The 21,217-nt window shown below is 40.2% G+C and overlaps 1 protein-coding gene across 7 annotated transcripts in view; it reads right to left on the bottom strand.

Annotated features, from left to right (window-relative positions):
* Window positions 1–21,217, bottom strand: part of Eml4 (EMAP like 4) — a 113,493-nt gene that overhangs the window by 24,814 nt on the left and 67,462 nt on the right. For 2 of the 7 annotated variants that reach the window (XM_040739088.1, XM_040739087.1), the window contains 9 exons: window positions 18,987–19,116; window positions 15,441–15,614; window positions 13,278–13,406; window positions 12,852–12,877; window positions 12,625–12,657; window positions 6,573–6,696; window positions 5,204–5,353; window positions 2,070–2,139; window positions 41–151 (listed from right to left, as the gene is read on the bottom strand). In XM_040739088.1, the coding sequence (XP_040595022.1) occupies window positions 41–151; window positions 2,070–2,139; window positions 5,204–5,353; window positions 6,573–6,696; window positions 12,625–12,657; window positions 12,852–12,877; window positions 13,278–13,406; window positions 15,441–15,614; window positions 18,987–19,116 (947 nt within the window). The remainder of the gene's footprint in view (window positions 1–40; window positions 152–2,069; window positions 2,140–5,203; window positions 5,354–6,572; window positions 6,697–12,624; window positions 12,658–12,851; window positions 12,878–13,277; window positions 13,407–15,440; window positions 15,615–18,986; window positions 19,117–21,217) is intronic. The other 5 variants (XM_040739089.1, XM_040739090.1, XM_040739091.1 and 2 more) reach the window with 5 other exon arrangements.

Here is a 21,217-nt window from a genome sequence, read left to right as displayed (position 1 = left end):
GGCATAGCTTGCTTACTTTAAAAAAATAACTGTGACTTACTGCTTTTGAAAAATCCAGGCATCCTACTCCACGCTCAAAAGTTCCAAGTCCAATGACATGCAGTGTGGAAAGGCTTACTGAATCCCACACCCTGACATGGGGTTGCAGAGGCTGCAAAACACAAGATAGAACTAGCATATCCAGGTGGATATAGATATGTGCACCGCTCCACACAGCATATACACGTGCCCTACTCTACAGTAGATATGTATACCATTCTACATAGCATATACACGTGCACCACCACCACACAGCATATACACGTGCCCCACTCTACAGTAGATATGTATACCATTCTACATAGCATATACACGTGCACCACTCTACAGTAGACATGTATACCATTCTACACAGCATATACACGTGCACCACCACCACACAGTAGACATGTGCATCACTCCACACAGTAGACATGTATACCATTCTACATAGCATATACACGTGCCCTACTCTACAGTAGATATGTATACCATTCTACACAGCATATACACGTGCACCACCACTACACAGTAGACACGCGCATCACTCCACACAGTAGACATGTATACCATTCTACACAGCATATACACGTGCACCACCACCACACAGTAGACATGTGCATCACTCCACACAGTAGACATGTATACCATTCTACACAGCATATACACGTGCACCACTCCACACAGTAGACATGTATACCATTCTACACAGCATATACACGTGCACCACCACCGAAAGTAGATATGTGCACAACTACCACAAAGCAATTCGCTTTTTGTTTTTTTTGTTTGTTTTGAGATAAGATTTCTCTATAAAGCCCAGGCTGCCTTGGAACTCACTATGCAGGCCAGGTTGGCCTTGAACTCAAGACATTCACCTGACTTTGCCTCCTGAGTGCTGGGATTAAACATGTGCACCACCACACCCAGCCCAATTCTGTCACCTTAGTAAGACAAAAACTATAAAATTTAGACAAGCTTCCAAAATCTTCAATAGGTACTCCCTCCACACTATGGAAATAAGGAAATGAGTGACCATAGCAGCAAATAATTTGAATATTTAGTGTTGTGTGAAGTCACTTAGTCCTCTTAATCTTCAATACTTACTCTAGAGATAAGGAGACTAGAAACAGGGATTGTAACCATCTTTTACAGCTACTAGAAGGTGGAGTCAGACACTAATTCTAACATGCTCTGACTACTCTTCTTTTTTATTGACACGTGATCTTACAATTTTATCCAGGCTGATCTCAAACTCTTAACCTCAAGTGGTCCTCCTGCTTGAGGCCACCAAGAAACAGGGACCACAGGTGTGGGTAACCATCACCCCTGACACTTCACTTTTAGTATTACCTTTGTTCTTGATATAATGTACCTTTAGAAAACTAACTGCTTACTAGGTTCTATGGAAACAGTCCTGAACAGAATACAGAACTGGGAGGGATCTTCAATGCCATCTAATACAACCCTCTCACTTGTAGCTTTTCTTTATAGAAACTGAATCCAGAGAACATCATGCACATAGAGTCATCATCAATCCACAGGCTGGAGAGATGGCTCAGAGGTTAAGAAGGTTGGCTGCTCTTTCAGAGGGCCTGAGTTCAATTCCCAGCAATCACAAGGTGGCTCACAACCATCTGCAATGAGATCTGGTGCCCTCTCACTGCTGATCTCAGAAATAAGAAATGTTACATAAAGCAATCTAGTGAAACCCAAGAGTTAACTGAAACTCTAAGGTGTCAGCTGCCTTCCTAATAGAGAAAATCAAGAGGGCCATCAATCACGAGGAATTTAGTTTAACAAGCTTAACCTTTAACAAGCAGCAGTCCTTCCATTTTCACACGTAGTCAGTTTCCCTAGGGTGGATACTTACTACTTAGAAGGAAACAGTAGTTAGAATCCTACATACTAAGACCTCCTTATATTCTAATATTCCCCGCTAACACTAGAGATCCTCTCATGTAAACTTTAAGCAAATAACTAATAAGCTATGGCTAAAACGAGTCAGTCCTTCCAACAGCAGGAGTAGATGCATGAAACCAGCTGCTCACCCTTCCATCCTTGTCCACTCCAGCTATCTGTCCAGTCGCGATCCGAATCTTGTCAGGATGTACAGCCAAGCTAAAAGGCAGTATTAACAATAGTTTTAAGTACAGAAACATGAAACAGCATGAACGTACCTTTATATCGTTATTTTGTTAAGCAAATAGTTTTCAGTCTTAAAAACACACCTGGCCTATTTATTTTTATCAGTAAATTAAGAAAAGTTCTATTTTTCTTTATTAATCTTAATAAATTACAGGAACACTGGATTCTTAGCTTATTCATAATTTGATATAGTAAGAATGGAAACCATTTTCATCTGTTCAAATTCCTTTTTAGTTACTGTATTTAGGCAGACATTTTTACATGGTTTTATGAAGTATTACCCAGTATAATTTTTATCTATTAAAAAGTAAGCATAGCTTCATCTCTATACAATCCTTATATACTTACTAACTTAATTCTTTAGTATTTTAGGCGTCTCTACAAACAAAATGCAGCAGTAAATGTTTTCCAATATAATTCTAGTAACCCATGGCTAGTTCTTAATATTAAGCTTTTGTAAATCTACTCAGGGCAACAAGTTCTAAATGAAAATGGTAAATACTATAGCAACTGTATTCTAATTGACCATGGCACACAGAAGGTCAACCATAAAATTTATGTGTGTGCACTGCTGTGTAGGTGTACAAACCTGCCTGTGGAGGCCAGAGGACAATGTTGGGTGTCTTCCTCTATCTCTCACCTCCTTATTAAATATTTGCAATTTAAATTTTATTACAACTATTTATGTGTGCAAGCCTGTGCATGTATGTGTATGTTAAGTGCATGAATGCAACAGAGATCAGAGGACAACTTGTGGGAGTTGGTTTTCTCCCACCATACAGATCACATTGTCACGTTCTGTGGAAAATGCCTTTGCTGAGATATCTCAATAGCCCAACATTTATTTATTATATGTGGAAGTGTGTGCGTGCGTGCACACCACATTCACTGCTGCTCATGAACTAACTCGCTGCGTACGCCATCTTATTGTTTCAGACAGGGGGAGTCTGTCAGTGAACATGGAGATTGGTGTTTTAGCTGGACTGGCTGGAGAGCCAGCCTGAGATCTGTCGTCTGTCTCCACCCTACAGTGCTGGAGTTACAGACATGTACTGTGCCCAGCTTTTACAAGGGGTAAGGGATATTAACTCAGGGCCCTGTATTTCCACAGCAAGCTTTAAGCACTGAACCTGTTCCCCTGCCCCCCTCTAGAATCCACATATAAAAAGTACGTTTATTTACAGGGACAGAGCATAGAGATCAGAGGTAGCCTGTTGGTGTTAGTGTTCTCCTACCATGTAGGTTCTAGGGATGGGACTCAGCTTGTCAGTTTGGCTCACTGGCTAAGCCATCTTGCAATCAAGGAGTCAGTTCAGCTGGAAAGAATTTTTGTTTCCTGCTACATGTTGCTAATTATTTTCCAGAAAATTGTATTAATTTGTCACAGGAGATAAAAACATTCCAAAATTCTATAACGTCTCCATATTAAGAATTGTCTCTTGGGGCTGGAGAGATGGATGAGTGGTTAAGATCACTGGCTGCTCTTTCAGATTCTTCTAGAGAGCTCAGGTTCAATTCCCAGCACCCATATGGCAGTTCACAACTGTCAGTAAATCCAAGATCTGACACCATCACAGACATACATGCAGGCAAAATACCAATATACATTTGAAATGTTTCAATAATTTGGCATAAATGGTATCAGGTTTTCATTTCTAAGGAGGTTAGAGTTTACCAATACTTCTGCAATTTCTTTTCTTCTTAACAGTTTATAACCTGCATCTAGACGTTAAACTCAACTCTAGGGACTGGAAAGATGGCTTAGGGTTAAGAGCACTGACTGCTCTTCCAGAGGACCCAGGTTCAATTCCCAACACCCACATGGCAGCTAACAACTGTTGTTAACTCCAGCTCCAGGGGATTCAACACACTCATACATGCAGACAAAATACTAACACACATAAAATGAAAATATAAATCGTTAAAAAACTAAAACTCTATTACATTAACATTTTGCTGTATTTAACTCTGCTCTTTCTTTTCAAACAAAAATTTTAAATTTGAAAAGCTATGTGCACCAACTACCTGCACCAACTGGTAAGACCGTCTCTACCTTTCCCTTACCCCAGCCTGTGACATCACTTAAAGGTAACCACTGCAGCTTCTTTTCATTGGGAACTGTAGGGAATACTTTACATAGTGGAAGCCACAATAGTATATTGCCTGCCTGCTTTTTTGCAGTGGTTCGTCTTCCTTTCCTGTTTCTAAGCCAGGGTCTTCCTGCTGTATTAACCATGATGCTCCGACCTCCCACACTTGGTCACAAGCACCTAGCTGAGAGAGGCCAGATGCTTCTGACGGTTTCGCTGCAACACCGCACCAATTATGTGCCTGTATAATTGTGCAAGTAGCAACTGTTTTATCTGTTCTAAAGGCTGAGTATCATCGATGTACTCTCCCAGCATTCATACATGAGAGAAATTTTTATCTATTTGTCAGGACAGAATAAAGAAGCTAAGCTTTGAAATGTTGAGAAGACAATGGATTCTGGTAACAAATGACTGAATTTAAAGAATAGCAACATTCATTGAGTAAAACCCAAGCCTAAGTATTTCAAAAGCTTTGCTGTTGTAGCTTGACACCACAGGGGTTACTTAGGATCTCACTCAGCTTATGGTTTCTTCCCCTCTGAAAGGAAAACCTGAGGCCCAAAACTTATCACACAGAACAAACCTTCAATGCACACTAAGTAATGGATGAAAAACTACTTCCAGAAAGTCATGATGGATGTCCAGTCTTTCTCCACAGATTTCATATGACAGGTCAGATGGAAAGACCTACAGACCCGAGCCAGCAGAAGGATTCCACTGAGGTTGAGAGCAGTGTATTTTACCACTGTTGACTGCACACATGAAGAATGTGACCTTTTTACCTTAGGAAATATATCCCATTGAATAAATAACATCCTCACTTATATTCTAAGCTTTCAAATGGTGAACTTTCGATACAACACAAACAGTAATAATGACAGTAACAACAACAACGATCATGATGAAGGCAGGCAAGCACAAATTGACGACCAGGGATTGATACCAACCATTTTACACAGTCTGTGTGACCCAGGTAGTGTCGCTGAGTCCTCTCTTCATAATTAAACAGTACCACTATTGATGCAATGAAATAAACTATTTCCCCCGTAGGAAGCAGGTAAACATTCGCTCGACAGTCCTTCCCCCGATAACCATATCTTAAGTGAAGTGTCAAGGTTTTAAAGCAAATACTCAAGGGAGTTTAGGGAGCCATGGAGGACAAAGAGGAGAGAACTGGATCAGAGCCAGGACACTCACATGCCCTCTCCTGCCCAACCCTCAGCCTTTTATTCTGTGTCTCAATGTTCCCATTCCTTGGACGAAGTTCCTAGTATACACTACACACACAGCTCTGAACACATCGAATGTGGGGCCTGTGTGGCAGTATGCTAAGAGGACGCATACATGGAGACCCGGCTTAAGGACAAAGAGAGACCCAAGACTCACCCAGGAAGGTAACCCGAATGCTGGGCCTAAAATGATGAATAAGGTTAGTTAAGCAGTGTTTGCTGTACAGAATGGCAATAAAGACCTGAATCAAATTCTAGGACTGGTGAGCTTCTCCAAGCTAACTTAGTTCTGCCCAATGCAAGGACTTTAAAGAGTATGGGGAGGGGAGCATGGAAGAACAGAGACAGAGAACTGAGTCTACACGACTAGCCTCCTTCTGCTTCACTGAGTTTCTTAGAGGCCATAATGAATCTCTCCAGGTGGAGCCAGGAAAGCTGAATATTAAACTATCATGTGTGTCTAAGCCTGGCAGAGAAGCAGTCAATTTCAGAACTATAATCACCCTTGCTAACTGGAGTTCTTAGAATAATCCATGGTAGTCATGCGGTAGTATGTATTTGTGACACCAGCTTTTGAGAAGCTGAGTCAGGAAGACTCTTGAGATGTTAAGGCCACCCTAGGATACATGGTGAGTACAAGGTTGGGTAGGGAGACAGAGCAAGACCCCATGTCTCAAACTAACAAAAAAACAAAATAAGGTTTCATCATATGTACCATTTCATAGGTTACAAAATACCAAATCAGTGCTTAAAATTCTTAGAGCAGCCCTATAAGGCAGGTGTTCCCCCTTTTTATAAGCGTGGTGAGATTCACAGGGGCAAGGGCAGAGCTGGCATGCAGATACTATTCTTCCAGCTGCAGCTGGGAGCCCTTCCTGCTGCAGACAGAGCTCATGGGACACTGCTGTCTATCTCTATTAATTCTAGTGACACTAAATGGCCCTTAGCAAAATGATACTGTCTCCTTTTTAACTTCTCAAGTCTATTACCTTTTATTCCTGGTTTAAGGACAATTTGATTAATTAGCTAAGCAAGTTTTTATTAAACTAGGACAAATCAAGTTTGTTTTCTTGTTTGGGAAGGATACACCCACTCCAGTTTGAGCTTCTCAGGAGGCAGTTCTGATCTGATGTCGTCATAGTTGTCGACATCCGAGGGAATGAACATGGTAATTGGCCGACCTCGCATAAACATTTTAATATATTCTCCTTCTGTTGAAACATAAGACAAAAATTAAATTACATGTGTTTTCCATGTAACTGTAGGAAAGTAGATTATTGATACAATGAAAACATGACAAGCTGTTTAAGTTTTCCATTATGTTTTTGAACATATTATAGAGTATAAGTAGAAAACAAAAGAATACTATAAATATCTAGTCCAAAACAATAGAAGCAAAAAAATCATAACAAAGCAGCCATTTGTTTAGTTGAGAATAACTGTTTTCATACAAATGTAATTTAGCTGTTTAAGCTGACATATTTCTACAAGAAGCCAGAAAAGTTCAAGTAAAACAATGCAAACCTGTGTGATCAAGGGTTCTTAACTTGTAAGGAAGAGTGAAATTACTTAGGCACACAATAATCATGTCTATCACACTAATCAACCTAAAAGTCAAGACCTTGCAGAGTAAAGAGCCTCTGCACATCATGGGAACAACTGACAACATAAACACAAACCATGGAATAGGAAAACTCTCTGTGAACCATGTATGTAACATGGTGGTTAATCTCTAAACATATAATGGATGCCAGCTCAACAGGAAGAAACAAACGAAGGCAACTGCCACTAAAATGCATTTTAAAATGAGTTAAGTACTTTGAGAACATTTCAGGAGGGAGGGAGGAAGGAAATGCCAACAGGAAATTTGAAAAAACATTCAGCATCAATAGCAATAACTCAGGGAAATGTGAATGGAAACCACTGTATGACATTCCAGAAGTGTTTAGAATGATTAGCAAAACCAAACAGAGTATAGACAAGGGTATGGAAAAACAGGATCACTGTACATGCTGCTACCTGGGATGCCAAATGATGCCGCCACAGTGGAAAAGAGGGTGGAGCTCTTCAGAGACAATTCAAATAGAATTATTGCATCATTTGGCAATTCTACAACTAGATAGTTTCCAAAATAATGTAAATCAAGACCTTGATCAGATATCTAACTTTCGTGTTCACGCCAGCACTGCACTTAATAGCCCAGATGTGCAAATAACCCAACGGTTACTTACAGATAAAGCTGTGGTGTAGACAGCTAGTCAAACTTATGAACGGGGAAGTGATAGCTAACTAGGGGTTACAGGGAGAGGAAATGAGGATCTCAGGACAGTTCAGCCAAGCAAGAAGAATGAAAGCTAAGTCTATCAGACAACGTTACACTAGTCAATATTAACTAAATTACATGATTTAAGACAGCAGATCTCATGTCAAATCTTCTTATCATGGTAAACCAAAACAATGATCTTGGAATATATCATAAGAAAAAAGACTGAAACATTTTTTCAACTTAAAACGAGAGGCAGTAAGAGCTATGTATGTTACAGAGCAGTGAGCAGGGCCGCTTCTCATTCATACCTTCAAATCAGCCTCGCATCAACAACCAAATTCAACTGTAAACACTTTCAAGACAATGAGAAACAGTTTTCCTTTTTTTACTAGCACCACAGGTTCTGAAACAGCTTTTGTTTATATAAATCCGTAATTGTTTATAAGATCCTCAATAGTCTAAAACTAAAATATTTTAAAGAGACAAGTCAGAATCAAATCAATATTGATTATATATCTTTAACCAAGGGAAACAATGTTCCATGAAACAGGAGGGAGCTGGGCATGGTGGCTCATACCTGCAATCCTACCATTCAGGAAGCAGAGGCAAGAGGATCATTCACAAATGCAAGGACAACTTGGTCTATATAATTGAGTTCCAGGTCAGCTAGGATTGCATACTGAAACCCTCAAAAAAACAAAACAAAAAGCGGGAAAAAAAACCTCACAGATAGGACTGTTCATTCCCCCCAGAACAAAAAACAAAACAAACCCCCCACAAACCCCACCTATCCCTGCCCCTAGCCTCATAACATAGGTTAAGTCGCCGCTGTGAAATGGTTGCCAAAGCTAAAGGGAAGGAGAACGAGGCTGGGTGCATGGTGCATTTTGTCTGGCACAAACGAAAGTGTGATCATCACCACCCAGAAGCTGATGTGACCTTAAAATCTCTATCAATGACCCAAGCTACCTAAGAAAAATAGTGCATAATCCAGTGTTCAAGATTCAGTAGTTTATATACTATAACTATGAAGAGGAAGAGAGAGTACCTGGGGAGTGTCTACCTGTAGCCATCACTTCAGATTAAGAAGCTGTGCTTGTTATGGGCGAGAAGTTCAAGTTATTTTTATTATTATTACTCACAGTGTGCTCAGCTCAGGATTTGATCTAGCAGAGCAAGACCTCCCACACTATGCTTTACACCACATGACACATGTCAGTATCACTTCTGAACCTAGGAGTGGGCCTTGCTTCCTGATGATTTTATCATAGCTGAACTCTCACAGCAACTCAATGGTCACCAGCTACAAACATCTGCCTTCAAGAATCACCCTGACCTTGTACCTGCCTCTTGGGGGAGGGGGTGTCAATCAATCTACTGTTACAGGCATTAATCTATGATATAACTTTCTCTCTTGGTTTTTTAAAAGTAATTCATTTACATTTATTTTATGTGCATTGTTGTGAGGGTGTCAGATCCCTTGGAGCTGGAGTTACAGACAGCTGTGAGCTGCCATGTAGATGCTGGGAATTGAACTCAGGTCCTCTGGGAGAACAGCCAGTGCTTTTAACTACTGAACCATCTCTCCAGCCCCCTCTTTTGATTTTCTTTTTAGGGGGGTGGCTTTCCAGACAGGGTTTCTCTGTGTAACAGTCCTGGCTGGCCTTGGACTCACAGAGGCCCGTCTGCCTCTGCCTTCTGAGTGCTGGGACTAAAGGTGTGCGCCACCACTGCCCAGCAAGGGGAAGGTTTTTTATTGTAGATATGAGAGAAAGAAAAGCCAGAGTACACAGCAAGATAGAAGGAAGCAGACCGGAACATGACAGCGGACTGTGCACAGTCAGGGATATCTTTAGAGAGGGAAGAATAGCAGAGGATAGAGAAAGCACAGTGAGAGGAGCGAGAGCAGAGCAGAGAGAGAGAACACAGCGAGAATGCAGGGTTATAAGGAGGAGGAGGAGGAGCTGTGGGGAGGGCATGGCAGGGGAGAGGGTGAGACAGAGTAGGATGCTAGCATGGACTTTGAAATATGTTAACAGGTGCTTCATTTACCAGCATGTGCTGAGATGCTGACAGGCACCACAGGTAACCATGTGTCCCTTCTGCCAGAGATAAGCGAAATTACTCTTGTTGGTAGATGGCAGCTGGTTTCTAAGTTCCTGAGGAAGACTGGCTTTCCTCTAACCACTAGAAATCCTCCTGTGGTCCAGGCTGAGCTCAAAGAACTGCCTGTCTTTTGGAGTTTGGGGAACTGGAGTCTCATTTGGCCCTAACTTACAATCCCCCAGGCAGCTCAGAGAATGTTCTTCATGGCTGGGGATGCAGCTCAGGGCACCCAAAGCTGCAGTCACATTTAGACAAAGCGTAGAGCTTGCCTAGCATGACAGGTCTTGGGTTTGATCCCCAGCATTGCACAACAAAGAAACTAAACCAAAACTACGACTCATTTTTAGTGGGTAAGTTACAAACAGAATAGTATTGTTCTAGCTGCCACATCTGATAATAAACAGCCCTATAGGAAAACTTGATCAAGTTCTAACTGCTGCCAGCATTTTACCTTTGCTGGCTGGGACTGTAACAACATCCAGAACCAGGAAGACAGTGAGTAAAAAGGGCTTAGGTATCTGAAGCCCTAAGCCTTTCCTTACAGCTTGCCAATGTACATCCTTTCCCACTGCCAACTGCTTCCAACCAGGGCTCCTGCATTCTGTGTTTAACGGCTGACTGTGGCCTCTCAAGCTTTCCTCTTACTGTGCTGTGCCTGAAGGCACAGGGTTCTAGGTAATCCTTTCTGCTACTGTTCACCTAAATGTATCACATGTAAACAGGTTTCTTCCCATGGCAAAGCAGATGGGCTAGAACCAGTAACTATTGCAATTGGCGCATGCACACATACACACAGCAATTATATCACAAAAACAAAAACTTGGGGAAATGAAATAATCAGCTCAATGTCAGTTTCTAGACTTCAGGAACCAGAGTTTACATATCTAAGCTGCACTCCCACATGTGGATTAAAGGGTTTATTTTCTCAGTTTTAAAGACAATTCAAGTGTAACTCCTCAAAATACATTTTAACTCTTTTGCACAGGCAATTTTCTGGTGTCTGGTCTTCCAGCAAGGTCACTTAACTAGTTCTCCACAAGGCCCCCTGTCCCTACCTCCCACACTCTACACTTGTCCAACCATTTTGAATCTATTTTCTCAGACTCGGTCAGGACAGAACAAACTGTGACTGACTGAACAAGAGTCTTGACAGGTCCATTCTAGTGATTATTCTCCAGGAAGAATAAGCTAATTAAAGAGCAAAGAAATGTATTCAAACTGTATACCTAATGCTCAGTGTGGTTAACATGTAATGTCATCAGTTCCCATCCTTGGGAAACTTTTTTTGTGGGAGGGAGGGGGTTGAGACAGGGTTTCTCTGTGGCTTTGGAGGCTGTCCTGGCACTCCCTCTTGTAGACCAGGCTGGCCTTGAACTCACAGAGATCTGCCTGCCTCTGCCTCCTGAGTGCCACCACCACCCGGCCAGCTTCCTTTTTCCTCCCCCACTTCTCCCAAGCACGGGCCAGCCTGTCCGTGCCGCTCCGCTGCGACGACCACCCATGTATCGACATTACTTCACTTACATACCTGAATGACTCTGACGAGTGTGCAATACAAAGCACTCTTACAAACTGATGTGAAGTTCCCCTTTCCCTTCCAAACGTACTAAAGAAAGACAGCACTTTCTCAATTCCCCAGTGAGGACTCTGTGAGACTGGAGTGCTTCTCTAGAACATTTAGTAACAGGGCATGTCTCTGGACACAGTGTTTCCTAGTTTCAAAGGGCTTCTGTGTAAACTGTTCTGCTGTGATTACTATTCTCAGGTCAGAACACCATTCAAGGACACTGCCATTTGGCAGAAGAACCGGAACCCATGGCTGTCAATGCTCACGGCTCTTTCTGTGTACCAGTGCCTCTATTTAACAAAGTTTAGCTGGAGATACCATTGTGTATTAAATAAATTTAGTATTGTTCTTGGGTATGTCAACCATTATGTAATCTATACTATTATAATGTAAAAAGTTCAGACCTAACTGAAGAAGACTGTCGTACTGCAAATTATTTATAATTTCTGTGTAAAACCTTATGACCTAAAGAATATAACCAATAAATGCATTTTCCTTACTAGAGTAAAAGAAAATAAAAATTCACAGGAATTAAGTTAAATTGCTAACAAAAAATTTGCACACATTTTAGCCAACTAACAGACCAAAAAACAAAGATAGCTCTGACATAAGAAATGAGCTGCAAAAGCATGCACAGAGAAGGCACGGTTTCATCTAGAACAGCATGCTTCAATTAAATTTGCAAGCAATTTGAAGAGAGTGTAAAATTGACACATAAAACTTACCTACTTTGAAATTAAATTAAATATACAGAGTTATCCTGTTTTGGTCAGAACAAGCCAACAGCAAGTAGCCAGAAAGAATTAATAACAGGGAAAATTTGAAGAGGAAATGCTTTGCTAGACTCATAATGAGTCTTAGCAGCAATAAATAAAGGATTATTTGCAACCAAGTTGGCAAGACAGGAAACTGAGTTAAAAATGTATCAATCTTTTAAATGGCTTTTCTACGTATAATTTTTAGAGGAAATATACTTTTTAATTTCTTCATGTTGCTATATTTATTTTTACTGTTCATCTTAATTCTTCAGATCTCATATAAGACAGGTCTTTCTTTTTTTTTTATTTAAAGAGCAGTCACACTTACTAGTTCAAATTACTCTGGTATTTCCTTTTTTAAGAGTAGTTATGCTGAAAAGCCAAATAAGAGATCCAAGGAGAGGCGGGCTCAGGGGACGCCCACTGCAGAGCTTATCCTTACCTTGGCTGTTTTTTTCACGGGTTGACATTTTTGCTGGTTGAGACAAAAATGACATATCGTACAATAAAAACCGAGCATTTTCTCAAATGACTACAGTAATATGTCTCTTTGGTTACTATGAACTAATAAATTATACTGAATAAAATTAAGTCATGTTTTTAATGAATCAGCAATAGTTAGAATGATGTAAAAAAAAAGCAACTATTTCTAAAAAGAATTTAATTTACCTTGATTGATGATGACATCTTTGTGTCTAAAAAAAAAAAGCACAAAGAACACATTTATTTTATATGGCTTTGCACTAGAATCTCTACAAGTAAAATTCAGGAAGGGAAGTAGTATTTTTTTTTCTTCAGTTTCTCAGGGGTCTCAACTACTAATATATACTATTTTATAAAACAACAAATACCACACAAAATCATTGCAACAGTGAAAGCACACAAAAAGACTATTAATACTCAAATCTTGTAAGATCGAGGTATTGGAGAAAAAGTAACAGGAAGACAAAGCTTTTCTAAGACTTAAAAAGAATACACTGACAAGAAAAAAAATAACTGAAGTAGATTAAAATATTCAATCAGGTATGTCCTTACACACAACAGTACAAAGACACAATTATTAATTTTCATACATGACAAATAGACTTAACTTACTTGTCTGCACTTTTTATAACCTTTGATATTAGTTTTGATGTTGAAACGGTTTTCAATAATTTATTACGACTATCATCTGAATTTTCCCATGAGTTATGTGACTTTTCAGCTGTTGGTGGACGCTTTATGCTAGAAAAAACACATTAACTTCTTAGAGGAATGTTCTGAGTAACAATGACATGTAAATGACAGTTTAGTAGAAAATGAAAGACGAGATTAGCACTCTTAAAGTGAGTCCAGGCGTGAGAAGGATTAGCTGAAAGATCTGGCTGGATGAGTGGAGGAGTTAAACAAGGCAATTAGGAAGTCTGTATTACAGTGTCATTCAAAAGACCCACCAGAACAAACGTTATCTGAAAAAGAAATCTCTACGACCTACTGTTAACTGAAGAAAATGCTTACATCTCTATGTACTTTTTCTCAGTTTGTAGCTATAAAATATGAATTATAAACCTGAAATATGAACTGGGCCTTTCATTCCACATGTAATGATGTTCGTGTAGTGAATTTATACACGGCACAGATTTCTAAATAAACTGTGACGCTAAAACTGAAGCGCTTGTTTGTAGTTGTAGACTTTTATCAGGGATCAGAAATAAACAGTATGTGATACAATAAAAAGTTATTGGCGTTATCAGTGAGGACTCCCCGTATTTGTAACTGAAATCTTATGGTTTGTGAGTGACTTTCTGGCTGCATTGCTCACCGCCCTGAAACTCATCCAGTCTTCCCCACTTCAGCAACAGTGCACCCAAGAGCAACCAAGAAGGAAGCGCAAGCACATCTCCAGGACGGTAAGCTGAAAAGGAGATTCTGGGCCGCAGAGACGCCAAGTTAATCAGAACCTTAAAAAGAACATGAGCCTCCCTCCCCTTCACACAGCACCAAGTTGCATAACGTTAATAAAGCCACGCTCAAGAACTCCACAGGAGCCCAGGCAGAGGAACCACACACCCTCAGACAGCAGGAGAACTTGTGTCAGGCACAGAGACAAAGCATTCTGCAAATGGTAAACATGCATTAATCAAGTGAAGAATATTTTGGTTTTCAAATTTCCATGATAGACCTGAAGCAAAATATGAAAGTAGCTAAAGAGAAATATACTGCAAATCTTTTATGAGTGACTGTCATTCACTTTACTGAAGTTCTAACCAGTTCTGGGGATTAATAGTTTTCTCAAATTCCTCTGCAGTACTATGATTATAAAATGCTAAAGCTTGAGAAATAGGGTTTCTCTGTGTATCTCTCCCGACTGTCCTGGAACTCACTCTGTAGACCAGGCTGGCCTTGAACTCACAGAGATCTGACTGCCTCTGCCTCCCAACTGCTGGGACTAAATGCATGCGCCACTGTCGCTTATCATTCTAAATAGCCCCCAACTTCCTGCCCTCTTCAAGAAAGGGTCCTGGCTGTTCTGGACCTTGCTTTGTAGACCAGGCCTTCAACTCAGCAATCCACCTGCCTCTGCTTCACGGGATTAAAGGCGTGCACTTTTAATACCTGGTTAAATGGGTCAATTTAATTAAACTGGTATCAATATTTATTACAAGGCGGCTGCGTCAGTGAGCCCTAGCATGCAGGTCTACACTCCCAACGTAGGCTCACACACATTTGTCAGAATGTTTCTCCCCTTCTCCCCCTCTCATCATGTTAAAACATTAATTATTATGGAACAGAGAAAAGCTCTCAAGCAAGCTTTTAGTATAGAAAAGACCAGGTGGTGAAATGAATTCATTTCCATACTCAAGCAAGACTATCCTCCCAAGACCCAAAGCTGAAACTGAGGCACAGCCACAGGAACCTTTTGTTTTAAAGGGGCCTTGCAGGTTAAGGTTGTAATGATGCCAAAATGTCGTGAGGGCAATTAACATGGCAATTTCTATCCATGGCTATAAACTTACACACAACTACATAAAAATATTAAAATAGTCTACAATTTTATTATAAAAATACTGTTTGGGCTGTTTACACCTTTTTCCTTTTATCAAATTATAACTTAGCTTTTTTGACAGTTGCAATTGAAAAATTATGGTTCTAAAACACAGATTGTAACAATGAAGAAGCTTTCTCTTGGAGTCCATGGATAGCCAACACTTCCCAAGTCACAGAATTTAGGTATCCTTACAACCGGTCCCTAGCTCTGTGCTTGGGGATGGTTAGAACCTTTTGGTGGGAGCGGAGCTCTTGCTCTCTGGAGTTTGTCTGTTTATTTGGAGAGGCTGTGAAGAGGGCTGGGGAGAAGGTGATGCTCGCATTTGTGGGCTCTGATCATTAGAGTGAGATTCCTCTTTTTTTTCTCTCTGTCCTTGTGGCTTTTCTTTCTTTTTTTCTGTACCACTGTAAAATAAAGTATAACATGGAACAACACATATTTAAACAAACCTTAAAATCAAAATAATAGTGACTATAATCCAAGACTCTAAATCTTATTAACTAATACAATTTATATTATTTTTACTCAGTATGGAAAAATAATCTTTAATAAAGATTTTTTAACAATCTAAGGTAATAATCCATCCTATGAAGAGTACCCTTTTGGACAGAAGTAACCTCTAATGGACTGTGTGACTTTGGTAGATTTCAGTGGGGCTGTAGAAGCTATCTTAACTAACTTCAGCTTATCCAAATTAGAGCATGGAAGAACCTTTGCATTCCTTGTGAAGAAGCTGACAGATGACACATGAAGTGCTCATATTTAACCCAGACTAGTCCTGGGTTCCTCTGCCCCTGTCAATTGAGGTTTCTCTGTGTTGGGAGATGGGGAGGGTATTGTTTATTACAAACCTGTTAATGATAAGTTGTTAACTATAAAAGGCTGAAAAGAAAATGTAGTTCTGTGAAAACCAAGTTTCATGCTTTAGAAAGACTATAAAAACGTTGCTAAAAATGCTGTGAGGGGCTAGAGAGATGGTGCAGCTGTTAAGAGTGCCTGTTGCTCTTCTAGGACCAGGGCTCAATTCTTAGCATCTACATTGGCTGGTTTAAACCACCACTCCAGCTCCAGGGGTCTTCAATGAACCCGAACACAAATGTCATACTTACACACATATACACATAATTAAAAAACAAAACAAAACAAACAAAAACTTTAAGAGACCTGGCATGCTGGCGCACGTCTTTAATCGCAGCACTCAGGAGGCAGAGGCAGGTGAATCTCTGAGAGTCCAAGGCCAGCCTGGTCTGCAGGACAGCCAGTCAAGATTGTTTCACTGAGAAATCATGTCTTGATAAAAACAAAAGAAAATAAACAAAAACCAAAAAAATTCAAGTCAAATATTTTTTAAAATGGTATTAAATGAAGGTGAAATGATTGTTAAAGTCACAGAAAAAGGTCTGATATATTGTTTTGCCAGTTTTACATTTCTTATTATGCCTTTAACCCAAGAATTACAACGTTACTTATAGGTATATTTTATATAAGACAGTCAACAAATTTGATCAGATGAAAGGGGGAAGAGTGTCCTGACAGATGACTAAATATTGATGTGTTTTAAGTTAAAATACCTAACATGCTTATGTACAATCTTTATGACTTTGCAGCTGGACACAAGTCTCAGCTGCATCCATGAGAAGTGCTGAAAAGGAAGGACTTGAGGCTTGTATTCCAGTGTTGAAAGGGTACAAAACCATGAATGCTTTGCTCTAGAGTGCTTAAGAAAAGACATTTCAACTTTATAAGAAGGCATGTTCCAAGAATGTCTGTCACTATGTATGTATGTAAAATAAACATGTGCATGTTTATATAGTCTATACAGTTCCACTGTCACACTATAACAGTTGGAAATGTAGTAATATCTCTTAGACCCTGACACTTCTGAATCTGATTCAGTCCTGATACCTTCGCACCAACCACTGATCGCTGACTCTGGTTTTTAAAGAAGTGTGAGCTAGGAAACATATCCTTACCAGCAAATAGTGGATTAAACCTTAAAATGAGAAAGCTGGGCCTGGAGATGGTCAGCGGGTAACGTGCTCGCTGTGCTAAGTGTGAGGATCTGAGTTTGCATCTCCAGCTCCCACGTAAAAGGCAAGCATGGCAGTATTCACTGGGAACTGGGCACCTGAGGTGGGGTGAGGGGTGGAGACAGGACTCCAGCACTGGAGGTGGGGGGCAGGGACGCATGGATTCCCAGGTGCTTGGGAACCATCCAATCTAGGCAAAATTGCGAAGTACAGGTTCAGTGAGGTCTCAAAAACTAAGGTAAGCAATGATGACTGTCCAACATCAACCTGTGGCTTCCACAGATACGTGTGTATATACACATTCATATACCACACAAAAAAGGAAGGAGGGAGAGGCAGAGGGCCTAAGTTAGATATCACTTCTTTTGTATTGGTCTTCAAACTATCCTTTATCCTTAAAAGCAATCTTCCTTTTTGGGTTACTTAAAAGCAAAATCTAGTACCCCTGAACAGTAAAGGAATAAAACCAAGTTTGGGTCCTAGATCACCCTTTCCCCTATCATGCTGATCACTACAATGCAACAGTACAGCAGCTAGCTAACAAAACCAGCTAAAAACTAAACTGTTACTGAATGAAAAATGGATGTTTAGTAAAAATTCTATAATAAGGGCTGGAGAGATGGCTCAGCAGTTAAGAGCCCTTGCTACTCTTTCCCAAGACCCAGGTTTGGTTCTCAGCACCCACATGGCAGCTCACAATTACCAGCAACTCCAGTCCAGGGACCCCAAATCCTCTTCTAGTGGGCACTGCATGATGTTTTCACCAGAGGGCAAAACATACCGATGAAACAAACATTAGACAATCTTGAATAATAATATTATAAAATTCAACTACGAATGTTTTAGTACAATGTTTTCTCCTGAAAATGAAGCAGAGATAATTTTAGCACACTCTGAAAGGAAAAAACATCTAGATTCAGTAATGACATTAGGTTCTGGAAGGAATTTTTAAAGAACTGAAGGTCTTGTTATTTCTCCATCCTTGTAGCCGTCTGCTTGGTTAAACACCTGTAATTCCACACTGTGAACCCCAATCAGTGGCATTAGCTTGCTGAAGCAAACACTTCTTTCTGTCAGCATACATCCTTCTGCTTTTTAAACATCTCCCTCATGCACTATCAAACAACAAGACTGCTCTGTGCAGGTGGGAAAATGTCATTTCAGCCGGTCACTGGGACAGTGAATTACACTGAGTTAAATGAGAACGAGCCAATGGGATTCAGATCTCCAATGCCCTGGAATGTTTATAATGCAGGAACATCCTCCTGCCTCTACCACCAGCACTGGACATGTGGACGGCCACATGCCACTACTAAAATACTTTGAAGAGAACCTCAGTTTTCTGATTTTTTTTTTTTGCTAAAGAAAGTTATAATAGCCTTTAACCCCCCACTAAGGTAGATATAAAGTATCTATTTTGCCTTTAAAATTTATCAAATGTGTCACCTGCTTAGGAATATCTACATATATAATTTCATTAAATGTATCAACGTATTCTTGCTGAAAAACAAAACAACAATAACAAGATTCTAGGGCATGAAAAGGCTCTGTCTCCTCACTAAAAAATCAACAGAATGATATTGTGAGCACAATGGACTGAGGCCAGGTGTCTCACCACAATTAAAGAACTTAAGACACGAGCTCCCAACTACCATCTGGCTCTGTGTGTAACACTTTCATGAGGAGCCCAATCCTCCACGCACGGCTGTGCCCTGTCAGCCCCCCCCCCCCATGACAGTCAGGTACCTCTTAGCAGCAGATGAAAGAGTTTCTTTTCTTGCTATTGATACAGAGCTGGCATGACTCTGTTTCCTGCTTATACCACTTCCATTGGTTATACAGGACATGGAAATAGCTTCTCGAAGGCTTGGTTGGCCTAAGGTAGTTAGAAAAAAAAAAGTAACAAATTACAAAATATTTCTTAAAGAGCAGTTTTAAGAATTAATTCTATTAGTGTTTAGGAATGTTGAGCAGGTGGCCCCACCTGAAACTTCAGCAAATGGCATGACTGTCTTGACATTTAATGCCATCAACACAGACCAACAGGAAAGCTACACTGAGCTGCTGGGATGCTACACCCACTCACCCACCTACATGACAGCTCTGAAGCTCATGACTCAACCATATATTTCAAATGTCTAATATTACAAACATCAAATTTTAGAGTGCTATTCTACATAAATAAAGTTTAATTATGTAAAACCTTAACTTCACAGTAAAAGGAATGGAATCAAGGTCTGACTGGTAGGCAGGTAGGCAGGTAGGCAGCTGTGGTCAGCAACAGTCAAAACCTCGGAGTAAACAGGACAACTTACTAGGAATCAAGTTTATTTGAAGATTGGGAATAGAGTACAAGCTATGGACTCAAGCAAAAAAGACAATCTCATGCTGGTTTTCCTTTCCAAAACATAATTTTGACAGGTCCTGTGACTACCTTCCATTATAACTACCTAAGAGGCATTCTTAATACAGTGTCCCATATCCTACCACAGATGGATGAGCCAGAAGAGAGGAAAAGGCAGAGAGAAGCTGCATTTTTTAAAAATTTCTCAAGAAGGTACTTGCATAAGAGAAATACCCCCTTCAAATTAAAATTTTTGCTATAAAATCTAGCACTAGTATGCCACACAGGTGACTTCCTGCATTGATGATTTTTGTTTGTTTTTCGAGATAGGGTTCCTCTATGTAGCTTTGGAGGCTGTCCTGGAACTCACTCTGTAGGCCAGGTTCCTGCCTCTGCCTCCCAAGTGCTGGGATTACAGGCATGAGCTACCAACATTCAGTATATTGATTATTTTTTTAAACTGTCATGATGAAATACTTTAAAATGTTCAAGTCAGCAGCGTTTACCATGCATGCGATGTGTGGCCAAGGGAAGGCAGAGGTGCAAGGAGGAAGAACTCTATCTGAGGTTCTCTGTCAGGGGTGCACTAACTCCAAACGCCTCTTCCAATTTCTAATTCTCTTCCCCACCAAGCTCTAGACACCCTTTCTTAGTCCAATGACTTTATCCTTTAAGAGGACAATGTACCCCCATCACATTCTGTCTTCTCTATCTCCAATTATCGTGCAATATTTTCCCTTTCCTCTTGTCTCAACTTGTAGCCATTGTTTTCAAAAGTAGAAATGACAAGGGAAGTGTCAGACTCTGGCATAGGAGCAGCCCCTTTTGCCTGGTCTGAGATAACAGCCACCACCATACTTCTAGACACACAAGTATCGGAGATGTGACCTGCATACGGAGGAATTAGCCTCCTCATCCTCTGACACAATTGTCACTGATTTTATTTTAATGCTCTCATTAAAGGGAGTCACGCCTTTTCAACTTGAGTAACATAATTTACCCACTAACACCCATGAGTACCCTTACCATCTCCTATGTAATTCAGGATAGGAACTAAATGACAATGCCTGTGCCTTTACAATATCACAAATTGTACATAATAAGGACTGAATTTCTATTATATTCCATTATTTTCTCTGGATTCTTTCATTTCTCAAGTGATGACTACATGAAAAACTGCTACCTTTAGATAAACTGGGCTTTTACTTGTAAAGCATTCTGTACTAGTAGTGCTGCTGAGCTACATTCTCAGATAATATTCACTTGGTCACCCCCTCTCCTCAAGGGGTCCTAATGGGCTTCCCAGGGACCAGCTATGGCATAATTTGTCTTCCTGGCAGCTAAAATTGTCCAAGTGTTCTCTAGACTTTCCTTTATGCTCCAAAGCACAGGTAATTTTCTTTTGGCAAGGATCCAGTTCTAACTGTTATTAAGTTATGAACATATGCTGTCAAAAGGAAGGAATTCTCTGATAGAGAAGGTATACGAGACACTGGCCACCTTAAAAAACTGGTGGGAAAACTTCCTATCTAGGTAAAGTGTCTGACAAAAGATACAGAAAAATAAGGGCTAATTTTTTAAGTACATGGAATGAGATAAACTAAAAGAAAAGAACCAAAGATACTGCAGCAAC

The sequence above is a fragment of the Mesocricetus auratus genome, unplaced genomic scaffold (assembly GCF_017639785.1).
Source record: "Mesocricetus auratus isolate SY011 unplaced genomic scaffold, BCM_Maur_2.0 Super-Scaffold_100676, whole genome shotgun sequence".
Lineage (NCBI taxonomy): Eukaryota > Metazoa > Chordata > Mammalia > Rodentia > Cricetidae > Mesocricetus > Mesocricetus auratus.
The sequence above is the reverse complement of the archived record's forward strand: the minus strand, read 5'-3'. Positions and strand labels throughout refer to the sequence as shown.